At 47.8% G+C, this 14,005-nt stretch overlaps 1 protein-coding gene across 2 annotated transcripts in view; it reads left to right on the top strand.

Annotated features, from left to right (window-relative positions):
• The window catches only part of SSPN (sarcospan), a 109,729-nt gene that overhangs the window by 92,118 nt on the left and 3,606 nt on the right, over positions 1-14,005 (top strand). For both annotated transcript variants that reach the window (XM_058655843.1, XM_004592629.3), the window contains exon 2: positions 9,858-9,944. In XM_058655843.1, the coding sequence (XP_058511826.1) occupies positions 9,888-9,944 (57 nt within the window). In that variant the 5' untranslated portion in view covers positions 9,858-9,887. The remainder of the gene's footprint in view (positions 1-9,857; positions 9,945-14,005) is intronic.

Here is a 14,005-nt window from a genome sequence, read left to right as displayed (position 1 = left end):
TGTCCCTGCTCTGGAGACAAGCAAATAGGGCATGTGGATCCTCTGAACTGCTTGATAACAGAGAGTGGGTACGCATTATTGAACCAAAGCCAGTGAGGCGCTCATAAGAAACAATTATGAGAATGCTGTCTTTCATTGTTTTTTTTTAATTCAACTTTTCAGAGGAAACTATCGCTTGTTAGGATTTGTTTGCGGTTTTTTTTTATCTCTGCCGTGTTTGTTGGATAAAGAAGCTATGATGAGGCCCGGCGGCGTGGCCTAGTGGCTAAAGTCCTCTCCTTGAACGGCCCGGGATCCCATATGGGTCCCGGTTCTAATCCCGGCAGCTCCACTTCCCATCCAGCTCCCTGCTTGTGGCCTGGGAAAGCAGTCGAGGACGGCCCAAGGCTTTGGGACCCTGCACCTAGGTGGGAGACCTGGAAGAGGTTCCTGGTTCCCGGCTTCGGATCGGCACAGCACTGGCCCGTTGCAGCTCACTTGGGGAGTGAATCATCGGACGGAAGATTTTCCTCTCTGTCTCTTTTCCTTTCTGTGTATCTGACCTTTTAAGATACTATTTGTTTTATTACAAGGTATGATGACAAGTACTGCCTTCCTCATAGTTCTGCTTGGTAGCTGACGTTCACTGACTTGTGGGCTGCCTCTGCTTTACAACAGAAACCTCATCGAGGCAGGGATTTCTTGTGCCTCCTGTTCACTGTGCTATCGCCAAGCTTCAGAGAGTGCCTGGCATGTGGTGGGAACACTCCGGCTGGTTGTTAAATGAGCCGAGTGAGATTAGAGTGTTGATGCTTACATAGATAATTCATTCTCAGCGTAAGTTACACCAGCACAGTTACAGGTCAGATGAGATGAGGGGAAAAAATATATCTATCGCCATTCCAGGCCTGTAATGTATGATCCTAGAGAAGTAGGAAAGTGTCCGTTTCTCCACGTTCTATGGAGTGTGAAGGGTGTGGCCTGCGTCTCAGTGACTCCATTGAGGTTCCTTAGCTTAGTCATTCAGATCTGACCTTCCTCCTCAGGCCCTGCCGTGGGAATGCAGAAGAGCAGTGGGTGACACACAGCATCCGCCACGCGTCTGCAGTTCTGGTTGACAGCGCTGTCAGATTCTCCCAGGGAGGCTAGCAGCCCACAGTGGTCAGGATCCAGGCTGTGCTCTGACAGGTGCAGCTGTCGGCTCCTTAGACTGGGCTTATGGGTGACCTGGGGCACCGGACCGGTCAGAAGTTCAGTTTTCTCATCTGTAAAATGGGACTTGGCTTTCAGATAGGCTCTCTGAGTTAGTGCCTGAATTCAAGCAGCCCTTACTGTTACTGGATAATGGCCCCATCATGCAAGAGTAGTCATCATGGTAATTATGGCAATTTTATAACAATCTATTATCATGAATACTTGGCTTTCTTATCATTGCTTTACATCTCTTCCTGTGCCTAATATTTAAGGTAAAATTTATTGTAGGAAAATGCTGAGCCGGTATAGGACTGAGTACTGTCCGTGGTTTCAGGCATTCTGAGGGGGGGTGGTCTTGGGATGTGTGTCTCCTGGGTAAGAGGGACTACACCACTAGCCTTGCTTTGTGGCTGTCTGCCCTGTACCCTGGTGCTGACTGTTGGTGGATGGCAGGCATGTCAGTCCATCAGTACAGAGCACAGTGCTAAACTTAGTTACTGACCAATCCCAGTTGGTAGCCTGATGCTTCTGTCCAAGAATGGGACTCAGGGGAGCCGGAAACGTGGCCCAGGTGCAGGAGTGAGCCAGAGCGCTTCTGACAGTCGTGTGGCAGCTGGTGGCAGGCACGTCTTCCTAACTGCTCGGTGACTTCACATGGTGTCTTGCAACCAGCCATGGCAGAGACTATTTTTGGTTTTGTTGTTTTTTTTTTTTTGTTCTATGTTTTTGCTCTACTTGCTTTTTTTGATTCTTTGTTTTTTGACACAGTTTAGTTGGTACTGGACTCTCCCCTCCCCTCCTCTCTGTTTTCCCCTCCAGGTTCATAATGTGTGTCCTTAGTGAAGTTTCCCAAGTCCCTTATATTTCCACTGGAATGTCTCCAAGCCATGTAGGAGACTGTCATTTTGTGAGGATTAGGTCTTCGTTGTTTATGGGCAGTACCGATAACAGTGAGAAAGGGGACATTGACCATCTCACGTGATTGTAAACAATCAGGTTCTTATGGATGGTTGATTAATGAATTACATCACAAGTTCTTGTTACATAAAGTATAGGTAAGCGTGAAGTGACATAGAGTAAGATTCAGGTATGATATCCCTAGACTTGACATCATATTATCTTATATTAGAACAAACATGATATCTGACCTTTTGGAATTGGCTCATTTCCCTTAGCATAATGGTCTCTAGTTTGGCCCATTTGGCTACAAAGTCATGTATTTTATTTCTTAATAGCTGAGTAGTATTCCATAGTGTAGATGAACCATGGTTGCTTTATCCAGTCTTCTGTTGATGGGTATTTAGGTTACTTCCATGTTCTTGAGATTGTTGATTGTGCTGCACTGAACATTGGGGTGCATGTTGCTTTGTCGTGTAACAAGTTTTTTGGATATATTCCTAGAAGTGCTACTGCTGGGTCATTTGGTAGGTGAATTTTTAATTGTCTAAGTGTTCTGCATACTGACTTCCTTTTCGCTGCAACCTCCATGGCAGAGGCTTTTATACCACTCTTATACCACTTGCCCTGCCCCCGTGGTTTGGCATCTGCCACCACATCAATGTCCAGGTGGCAGTACTGGAGATGAAGGCCTTGCCTTGGGTTGGCATAGCTGATGCCCCTTCCAGATGTGCAGGAACCTCCAGCCCCCTCACAGAGGGTTTAGAGTTGTTCCCCACACCACCACAGGTGCGTAGGAGTGGCAGCTTCTGGAAGAATGTTCTGTTTAAGTGGCACTGAGGTCAGGATTTTTGTCTCCAATTTAAGGATCTATGTAATAGAAAAGACTACATTTTGGATAGACGGGAGCAATGGAGACAATGCCTGTATTTTTATTATTAATATGTACACACACGAGAGATTTTTCAGGAACTTTGTGGAAATGCATATGTCATATGAACTATGCATGGATTTCAAAGTTTTGCATCAAAATAAACTTGTTGAATTTATTAACACAAGTTTTTGATGTGTCTTCATATGCTTTTTCTCAAATACTTATTTTTATTTGAAATCCATAGTTACACATTTACACAAAAAGACCGAGAGGGAGAGACAGAAAGAAGGCCTTCCATTCACTGGTCCAATTCCCAAATGGCTGCAATGGCTAGAATTGGACTAGTCTGAAGGCAGGAGCCAGGAGCTTCTCTGGGTACCCTCTATGAGCACAGGGGCCATTCCCTTCTGCTTTCCCAGGCCGTAAGCAGGGGGCTGGGTTGAAGTGGAGCAGCCAGGACATGAATAGATATCCATAAGCGATGACAGCACTGTAGGCACGGTCCTAGCCTATAATGCATGGTGCCGGTCCCTTTTGCGTTTTTTAAAAGATTTATTTTTTTTGGAAAGGCATATATGCAGAGTGGAGGAGAGACAGAGAGGAAGGTCTTCTGTCCAATGGTTCACTCCCCAAGTGGCCACAACAGCTGGAGCCAGGCCAGGAGCCTCTTTCTGGTCTCCCACGTGGGTGCCGGATCCCAAAGCTTTGAGCCATCCTTGACTGCTTTCCCAGGCCACAAGCAGGGAGCTGGATGGGAACTGGAGCTGCCAGGATTAGAACCAGCATCCTTATGGGATCCAGGCACGTTCAAGGCGAGGACCTTAACCACTATGCTGTTGTGCCGGGCTTTTGTATATTTTTTATGTAGAAACTCGGGTATAATGCATACACATGCAGCTTTTTACATTTCTGCAACCTGTTTTTTCTCTGGTATAGTGTGTTCTCTATTCAAAATTATTATTATTATTATTATTATTAAAAATGATATGAGAGCGAGAGGGAGAGTTTCCATTTTCTGGTTCACTCACTCCTCAGATGCCAATATTGGGCCAGGCCAAAGCCAGGAGCCAGAAATTGCATCCGGATGTCCCTTGTGGGTAGCAGCGACCCAGGTATTTGAGTCATCATGTGTTATCTTTGAGATACTAGATGGGAAGCTGGAATGGGACGTGGAGGCAGGACTAGATCCCATACATTGATAGGGAAACCAGCTTCAGGCTGAGGTAGCAACTTAACCTGCTCCACCCAGCCTGGAAAGGTAATTTTTTTAAAGATTTATTTGTACTTGAAAGACAGATTTCCAGAGAGAAGGAAAGACAGACAGAAAGATGTTCCATGCTCTGGTTCACTCTCTAGATGGCTTCAGATCAGATCAGCTCCTATTGCTGTGGCCAGGAGCCAGGAGCTTCTTCCAGGTCTCCCACGTGGGTGCAGGGTCCCAAGGCTTTGGTCATCCTCCACTGCCTTCCCAGGCCCCAAGCAGGGAGCTGGATGGGAAGTGGAGCAGCTGGGACAGGAACTGGTGCCCATATGGGATGCTGGCACTTGCAGGCAAATTAGCCTGTGAGCCACAGTACATTCTTGAGATGTTTAAGAGTAGGAATGTATGTATTCTGCACTGGGCTTAACACCACCTAAGTGCTCATAAATATGTATGTATTATTATTACTTATTGTGTATGATAAACAGCCTTCTGTGGGAAATACCGCTTGTCCACTATCACTCTGGACCATGCTGGTAACCCCGACCAGTGGTTCTGAGAGTGGCCCCAGGCCTAGTTGCAACAGTGTTACCTGGAATCCGACAGAAAAGTCAGTTTCCAGTCAGAACTTACTTGCATCAGCAGTGCTGAGGGTGGGACTAGTTTCTACCAAGCCCAACAAGTGATTCTGAGCTCTTGGGCTTGTCTCGCTGTCAGGCAACTGCAGTCAATCCAGTGAAAATACTTGAGACTAAAATATTCTCTCTAAGCTTTCTGCAATCTTGATCCACTAAACAACCTTTAATAGGACCTCATGAAATGTTCTGTTTCCTATTATTTAATTTTCTGGTGCATTGTGTGCTAACAATCCTCTTGGGAAGGCCGCACACGGTTGACAGGCTGCATTGCATTTATTATGTGTTGGGAAGGCTGTGCAGTAGTTTAGCTACAGTAGTGTATTGAGTGGTTGGAAATCCATGGAAGTTCTTATGAAATTCCCGGAGACACGTCTACAGCTGTGCTGCTTCTCTTGTTGATCAGTTGACTTCCCACACAGGAGAAGAGCGTTCATCTTGTCATGATAGCGATTGAATTAAAGCACCTTAACTACCGAGGTGAGAGTTGATAGACTTACACGGTTGAGTCACATTTCAGGGACACGAGTGGAGGGGAGGTGGAGTGGGGTTGTGCAAGGAGAAGGGAAACATCGAACGGCATTTGACAGGAGCAGGCTGTATTCCCCAGACGGCCCTGTCAAGCCGCTCCGTTGACAGAAGAAAACAAGTAAGTTGGAGGTTGTGTGAATGTCACAAGACCAGAATACAAATATATGTGACATGGGGAGAAGAGAAGAGCAGTGATTCTTATTCTCAAAATATGTTTCAGGGTGAGCCCTTCTAGCCATGACAAAGTGAAAGGGGGGGGGAGAGGAAAAAATATGCAAGCCAGTCTCTGAGCCACTGGTTTAAGGTCCACCATTTATTCATAATACAAACCCTTCAAAGACACCACTGCAGACACAGTGGCCAAAGAGCAAATGCAAAGACACGGAGTGACGGGACTCGGGCGCCTACACTTAGAAGTGGACTTAACATTCAGAGAACGCTGCAGCCCTGTTTAACTTTGCAAAACACAAGAGCGAGGCAGACCTCTCTGGACAGAAAAAAAAAAAACCAAAAAACAACTTTAGGCAGAATGTGGAATTTAAAACTCCAGTGATTTCTTTATGCTCAACAAATTGTAGAGACACACTTCCGAAAGCAGGTTAAAATGACAATCGTCTTTATTTTTTCTTTACTTTTTCCAGTGAAAAATCACTTCAAGGTTTTCATATTGGCATAATTACCCATCTGTGCATGGGCTAAATTTTACTATGCTCCTTGCTGCTAGTTTTCCGAGCCCACCTGTTTGTCACTGACTTTATGCTGTGGCTCACCCCACCCACCCACCGGGCTGACTCAGGCCTGGGATCTGCTCCAACAAGGGCCTTCTGGGAAACCCCACATAGCCACTCTCTTCCTGTCCCACGGCCTCGCCTCACCATGTCTCAGAGGGGCCCTGTCTGGACTGCTTGACCATTCCAGAAAGGCCTGCCCATTAACCCAAGCTGCCCCTTTCTTGTCTGGAAAGTCAGACCGCCATGTCTTCCCGGTGTGTGCACATCCTGCCAGCTCAGGAAACGAGCCCCTTCGCTTGGCATGAGTGATCCGTTTTCTGCTCCCTGGCCAGAAAGCCTTCACTGTGAAGTACTCTTCTAGAACATGCATGTACAGCCAAGGCATGGCAGCCTTACAGCACCCTGCTGAGGGACTAGAAGTGAAGCTCTCAAAGACCAGAACAATGATCAGTTTCCTAATGTTTCTTTGTAAGGATTTATTTTCTCTTCGTTGGCAAGTCAGATATGCACAGAGGAGGAGAGACAGAAAGGAAGATCCTCTGTCCACTGGTTCACGCCCCAAGCGGCCGCAATGGCTGGAGCTGAGCCAGTCCGAAGCCCGGAGCCAGGAGCCTCTTCCAGGTCTCCCACACAGGTGCAGGGTCCCAAGGCTTTGGGCCATGCTAGACTTGCTTTCCCAGGCCACAAGCAGGGAGGTGGATGGGAATCAGGGCCACTTGGACACAAACCGTTGTCCATATTGAATTCCGGTGCATGCAAGGTGAGGACTTTAGCCACTAGGTTACTTTGCCGGGCCCCAGTTCCCTAATTCTTGGCTATCTGTGATGGTTAGCCAAAATGACAAGTGGTATATTTCAGATGCAGACGTCCTTCAGAACTGGACGGCTTCCTTGGTCCCTGTTTTCGCCAGACTCCATGGAAGTGCCAGCGTGTCCCAATGGCTTTCCACATGCAGATCAGCAGCACCTGTGCCCACCTTCCTGGGCCTGAGGCGTGCACGGCTGAGCCGGGTCACCAGGCAGGAGCCTTCTTCCCCACTGCTGTCTGCAGCACTTCCTGTCTCTGCAGGCACCCGAGGACCCTCCTGACCCCTTCCTCTCCTTTGCCCTCATCGGTGTGTAGCATCTCTGCATTTTGCTTCCTTCCTGTCCCTCCCTCACACCCAGCCTCTCTGCATGCCCCTCTTCTCAGACCTCCTCTTCCCAAACATGCCCCATCTCGTCCCCTCTTCACAGCCAGAAGCTCCGTCCTAAAAGACAAAAGTGAGCCTGTGCTGTGTGGAAGGCTTGCCCTGTGATTGTCCATGCAGTGATATGCAGAATGCCTGTCATCATATCCTCCCAGCAGCCAACACTGCTGTCAGGACATGCTTGTCCTTCAACATGACGCCTTTCCAAATGTGTCCTTCAGGCCGGCTACCTCTCCCATGGTTCTAGCACTCCCCTGATGGTACACTCTCCTCTCCGCTCCTTCCAGCCTTAGCATAGGAACTTGTCAGAGGCCAGGGAATTCTTTGGTGTAAGGGACTCTGTCCATCTCTGGATTCCTGGTCATGCAACAGTGCAGTTTGGCCACGTAGCCTATGTCTTCAATAAAGTGGAACGGTGCTCAAGGATGAGGTCATGCGTTCCTGTGCAGCTTCTCACTGGAAGCCGGGTGACAGGAAGGCTACAGAAAAGCAGCTACTGCAGAAATGGGATATTGCCCTCCAGGAAAAGCACCGAGTGAGATTGTTAGAATGCTAGTCTGTTGGGCTTTGGTTGTCGGCTTGTGTCTTTTGCCAAGATGAAGGTGAAAGTCTCGGCCATCGCCACCCTGAGTGTAGCAGCCTGCAGGGAAAGACGTGAGGGAGCGAGGCTCTCCGTATGCGTGTGGAGACTGAATCTGTCCAGGGGACATGGGCGCGTGCCTCGTGATGCCCTGCGGAAGCAGGGAGATAAGCCTCAACTGGGTTTGCCGTCAGTATACTTAAAAGGAGATGTTTCTCCTGTTCTTTCAATTCTGGAATATCTCAAGTGAGAATAGATAGTAGACCCCACAGACCTTATCAAACCCATCTGTCACTTTGGTGTTTGTTAACAGGGCCTTTCAAAACAACCCTGTCCTGACTCGGAGATGACAGCCACTTTATGGGCTGCATAGACGCTTTAGGATCCTGTGTGCCGTGTCTGCCAGGCCTCTGCTGAAAAGCTGCCTCCCAGCCCTGGGTCCCATCTGCTTTGTGCATCCCAACCTCTCCAGCCCATGGCCTGCTCACAAGTTTTAATGCTGTGTCTCTGGTACTGCGGATGGTGTCAACTGGCATTAAACCAGGGAGCCAGTCCTAATGACTGAAAACTCTGGAAACAGCTGGAACTCAAAGAATGCTTGGCTTTTGGCTTCTGGCTTTGTACCCTCCACTCAGAATCAGTGAGGACACAGACAGTGGTTGTGTAATCAAGGAGAGAATCAGACGTATCCTCTGGGAAGGCGAGCGTGGCTTTGTGAGTGAACACTGCCCCACGCTCCCAGGGACAGTGTGGCTCCGAGGTTAGATAGGTGGGTGTTACAAGCATTATCAAACAGTTGTTTAATGATTTGCTATGGTGAATCACCTACCCTAGGAAAACCATTGCTTATTGGAAAATGCAACTCTGTCCTTTTCTGTCTTAAGGTAGAAAACTTGACCGGTATTTTAAGCTTTCTAAAATTAAATGAGACATTGAGTGAGAAGCTCTAACTCACAGTTTGAGGGCCACAGCCCAGGCCTTTGGCATGGCAGCTGAGACACCATGTGGGATACCTGAATCTCTGAGTGCCAGCTTCAAATCTGGGCTCCACTTCTGACCCCACCTTCCTGACACAGCATGCACACCTTCCCGCCACCTCTGTGTGAGCCTCGGTGGAATTCTAGACTCCTGGTTTCAGCCTGGCCCAGCTCTGGCTGCTGCAGGCATTCGGCAAGTGAATGAGCACGGGGAAGCGTGCATGCTTCCCAGCCCTGGCTGCTGCAGGCATTCGGCAAGTGAATGAGCACGGGGAAGCGTGCATGCTTCTCCCCCTACCCCTGCCCCAATCTCCATTTCAGGCAGATGAAAATAAACATTCCTTAAAAATAAAAGATAAGCTTATGTTTGTGCCAAGATACTCAAATCCATGTTCTTCTTCCTCATGGCAAGGATTGCTCTATAGGATTTTGTGATACGTAAGGGTGCTTCCAAAAATTCATGAAAAAGTAGAATTCAAAGATAATTTTATTTTGGTGCAAAAATATTTTGAGAACCATGCATCTTCCCTCCCTTTTCCATGAAGTTGTGAAAATCCCTTGTCCATAGCAAGGCCAGGAAGAGCGCCAGCCCTCGTACGCTGCTAACATGGGCTGTCATCCCTGTGGGCCCCTTGCAGGATCATCACAATCCATCTTTGTGCATTCAACTCAGTGTAATTCCTTCCTCTTTTTGCACTGCTCTGAGTAGCAGGTGACATGTAACGCCCTTCGACTAGTAAATGTAGGCCTTCACTTTTGGCCTGTCCTGGGCTATAAACTGATTAAGGCTGAGGATGTTTTAATCATCGTAGTACACCCTGAAGGACCTCGTAAAGCACCTGGCGCGTCAAAGGGGCTGGCTCAATACCGGCTAAATGGCAATAAATGAACTGCATTGTTTTAAAATGCTGGGTTCCACAAATCTGGGGGAGAAATGCAGCCCATAAAGATAAGTAAATGGGATGAACACAGACCACAGGCCACGCCAACGTTACAAAGACCCTGACTCAATGCCGCTGGAATCGTGACTTAACTACTAACTTCCTTTATTTGGTGCTCCCTCACACAGGTCTGCGTGGTCGCCTACCTTGGCTTGTTTATGCTTTGTGTCTCATACCAAGTGGATGAACGGACGTGTATCCAGTTTTCTATGAAAGTAAGTTGTGATTTTGGGTTTTTCTTTCTCTTTTATCAGTGCATAGAAAGAAACATGAGTACAAAATAAAAGAGGGCCTTATCGGGGGCCGTGGACCCGTATCTGATTAGTCTAGAAATTGCATTTTTAGGCAGGCCAAAAAATGTTTTAAGAGGGCATTGATCCAGACCCCAAGGTAATGCTGGCTTTTTTCTTTCCTTTTTTTTTTTTTTTCCTGTTTAAGTCTTCATTTCTATGAACTGGGTTGGCCCCGGGGCATGTCAAGTATGTCCTTCAGTGTCCTTAAAAGGAAGATTGAGCACTCACTAGTGCAAGAAAATGCTTGGCCTGCGCAAAGTGTCGGCATCACTACCCACTTCCGTATCTCCAGGCTGGTTTGGAATATTTTAGTAATGAAGCGGTCTGAGTGCGTTTCCTTCTGTAGGTGGACTCACTGAGACAGAAACAGTACATTGGGTGCATCCAAATGGTCTGTGCCAGAGTCTGAGGACAAAAGGGGAAGGCTTGGATACTGAGCTACGCATGGTTTGTTCAGTGTGTGTCTCCCTGCTTTGCGTATGTGGTTTTTCTGTGAGAGACAGTGTGCTGGGTGGGAACCAGTTCAAGTACGCAGCAGTTTCGCTACGGAGTAGAAACTAATGCGGAATGAAAATCCAGAGTCTAGGAATATAAGCACCAAGCTAAGCAGTCAGAGCTGGGAGGGATCACATCCCTACATTTTCTTAGAAAGAAAATAAAAGGCTTTTTTGATTTGTTTTGTTATTGGTAGTTCATGCAATTACTCGCTTTTCTTATGTAAGGAAACATTCTTTTTTAATTGGATATTCAAGGTTTTGTGGTGTGGCTGGTGCATCTGCCTCGTGGAACACCTGGATCCTTTTCAGAGCGCCCTGTTCAAGTCTGGCCTCTGCTTCCAGTGCAGCTCCTGCTGGTGAGCATGGAGGGCAGTGGATGAAGGCTGAAATACTTTGGCTTCTCCATGTGGGAGAAGCAGATAGAATTTTTTGCTTCTGGCTTTGCCCTGGATGGGCTATCCCTGGCTATTGCCAGTACTTGGGGAGTGAATCACCAAATGGAAGATGGATCTCTCTCTGTCTCTCTGTCTCTCTCCCTTCCCTCCCTCTGCTGCTTTCCAAATAAATAAATAAATCATTTTTTAAAAATTTATTTTTATTGCAAAGTAAGATATACAGAGAGAAGGAGAAACAGAAGAAGATCTTCCGTCCGATGATTCACTCCCCAAGTGACCACAATGGCCAGTACTGCACCAATCCAAAGCCAGGATCCAGGAGCTCTTCTGGGTCTCCCACGTGGGTACAGGATCCCAAGGCTTTGGGCTGTACTTGACTGCTTTCCCAGGCCACAAGCAGGGAGTTGGATGGGAAACAGGGTCACCGGGATTAGAGCTGGCAACCATATGGGATCCTGGCACACTCAAGGCGAGGACTTTAGACACTAGGCCACTGCGCCAGGCCCAAATCATTTTTAAGAGGCAGGAATAAAACCTGTTATTCAACTATAACAGATAAGGCATAAGACTCAACAGTTACCTTTTTAGTCTCAAATTACTTTCAATTTTACTTTTTCATCCAATTATTATTCGGAAATGATGAAGATGAAAAAAACTATGTTGTAATACTCTAGTATCAGTGAAGCTGTTGACATAAAAGAAGTGTCGATTTTAAAACATGTGCAGTGGGAAAAGTAATTAATAGTTTTTAAAAGTTCATGTATGAATTTTAAATCTGGTTAAATTGTACATACAGAAGAAAGATCAGATTTTACTTAGTATAGGAGAAACAGTTGGGGTTGTGGTCTAGTGAGTAAAGCCACTGCCTGTGGTATGGGCATGCTAGGTGGCAGCAGCTCCACTGCCAGTGCAGCTCCCAGTTCATGGCCTGGGAGAGGGCCCGGGTGTCAGACCCTCACCCTGAACAAAGCTGCTGGCTGTTAGCTTTGGTCTGACCCAACCCTGGCCCCTGTGGCCATCTGGGGAGTGAGCCAGCAGGGAGGGTATCCTTCTCGCTATTCCGCTCCGCCTCTCTCGGTAGTTCTGACTTAAAAAAAAAATAATGGTGAGATTTGTGAGTGGTGAGATTATGCCTACGTATTATGTTCTTTAAAATTAGACTTGAGTTTTGAGTGGAAATACCTGCATTTGGAAATTTTACTTCATCTGTCTGAATTTCTTTAAAAGAAGGCCAGCTACAGTAGACATCTGTCCATATTTTGATTTGTTGTTGTTGTAAAGAAAGTGTTGAGTAAAACAGAGAAAAAAACCAGACCAAGATTTGGTTTAAAAAGCCAGAAAATTTAGTAAGAAATGTACTCTTTCGTTAAAGAAACTGTTCTAAGTTAATGACATGCACTGTAAATTAGATTTTTATGCATTTGTGTAAATGCCGTCTTTGTCCCCTTTGCCTCCTGATGATAGCAGGAAACAGCAGAAGGCAAAGCTTCGGAGAGGTCCCCCAACCTGCGCAACACCCGTCACTCCTTAGGTAACATGGGGCGTAAGGACCAAAAAGCAGCAGAGAGATGCCAAAGTCCCTGGCAGCGAGTGGCCAAGACGTTGCCACTGGGACACTCTGTCAGCTGCCTTGCTTGTTTACTGGGGCAGACGTGGACAAAGACTGGGCGGCTCTTCTCGGGCCTAGAAGTGATACTGAGTGACACTTGCGCCAGTGGTCCGGGGTGCTCCATGTTATCTCCAGGTGAGACCGGAACCTTAGCCAATCTTGGGGCATCCACTCGCACAAGAGGACACGGCTGAGTCCTCTGTGTTTGCCATGGCATTTGGAGCTGGGGGATGGAATGGCCTCTTCCTAAGGTGCAACTCGCTCACCAGTACCTGTGCTGCCTGCGGAGTGACTGCTGGCTTGAGCTTGCTCTGGGGGTTCATTCCTGCCGCTTCAATTCCCAGAAAGCCGAGCCCTGGCAAGTACTCGGCCTCGATGACAGTCTGCTCCTTACCATCTGTGCACACATACTTTCACTTTCTCTTTTAAATATGTATTTATTTTTCTGACAGGGAGAAAGGTCTCTCATACTTTGGTTTACTCCCCCACCACTTGGCCTCAACATGAGAATGGGCGAAACCAGAGCTAGCAGCCAGGAATAGCATCGGGGTCACTCACATGGGTGGCAGCAGCCTAAGCGTTTGGGCTACTTTTGTCTGCCTTCGCAAGCGTGTGAGCAGAGAGCTGGACGGGAAGCAGAGGAGCCAGGACCCGAGCTCCCGTGGAATGCAGGAGCTGCCGGTGGCAGCTTAACTCCGCGTGTCACACACTGGTCTCACGTGTTTGTTTCCCTACAGACAACGGTCACGGGTTCTTTCCTCAAGTGACAGCAGCAGGTGCGTGGCCCTGCTGTCATCTGCACACTCACTGTGTCTCTCTCGGCTCTGACCAGGGTCTGGAAACCCCCTGCATTTTCAGAAACGTGTGAGGTTCAGGTGCAGGCACGTGACATTTCGGGGACATTCCCCGGTGCCCACACTGGGCTGGATGCCTTGCTGGCTGCCATGGCCACCTCCTGCTCCAGGGCGCGTGCCATCCAGGCACTGCAGGGATGCAGACGCACTGCCTGAAGAATCGCTGAGGAGGGCAGCTGAGCAGGTGCCTCGGGGGCAGCAGTCCCGCCACAGTTGCATTAGTGCAGCCACATGCGGAGCCCACTGACCTCACACTGGGATGTGTTTGCTGCAATCCCCAAGGCCGTTAGAAACACCCTCTCTGTCAGTAAAACCAGTCACTTGTTTGTAAATGACCAGTTCTCTTCCAGAAGCTTAAGAGGCAGGAAGCAGGAATGTCACGGCCCTGCTGATCCAGCGAGCAGGCCTCAGGGGTTGTGGGCCTGCTTAGGGTTTTTTTTTTTCATGTCTAGGATTTAAAATGGATGAAAACCACCTCGTGTTCTGTGTGAGGTTTCCCCACACAGGGAGACTGAGTCAGCATCTGTATGGTGTGCACCAATGTCAACTTGTTCGTTTTTAACAAGATGTATTTATTGTTGGAAAGGCGGATATACAGAGAGGAGGAGAGACAGAGAGGAAGATCTTC

This window comes from Ochotona princeps, chromosome 27, assembly GCF_030435755.1.
Source record: "Ochotona princeps isolate mOchPri1 chromosome 27, mOchPri1.hap1, whole genome shotgun sequence".
NCBI classification, from domain to species: domain Eukaryota; kingdom Metazoa; phylum Chordata; class Mammalia; order Lagomorpha; family Ochotonidae; genus Ochotona; species Ochotona princeps.
Note: the sequence above shows the minus strand (reverse complement) of the source record. Positions and strands in the feature narration are given on the sequence as shown.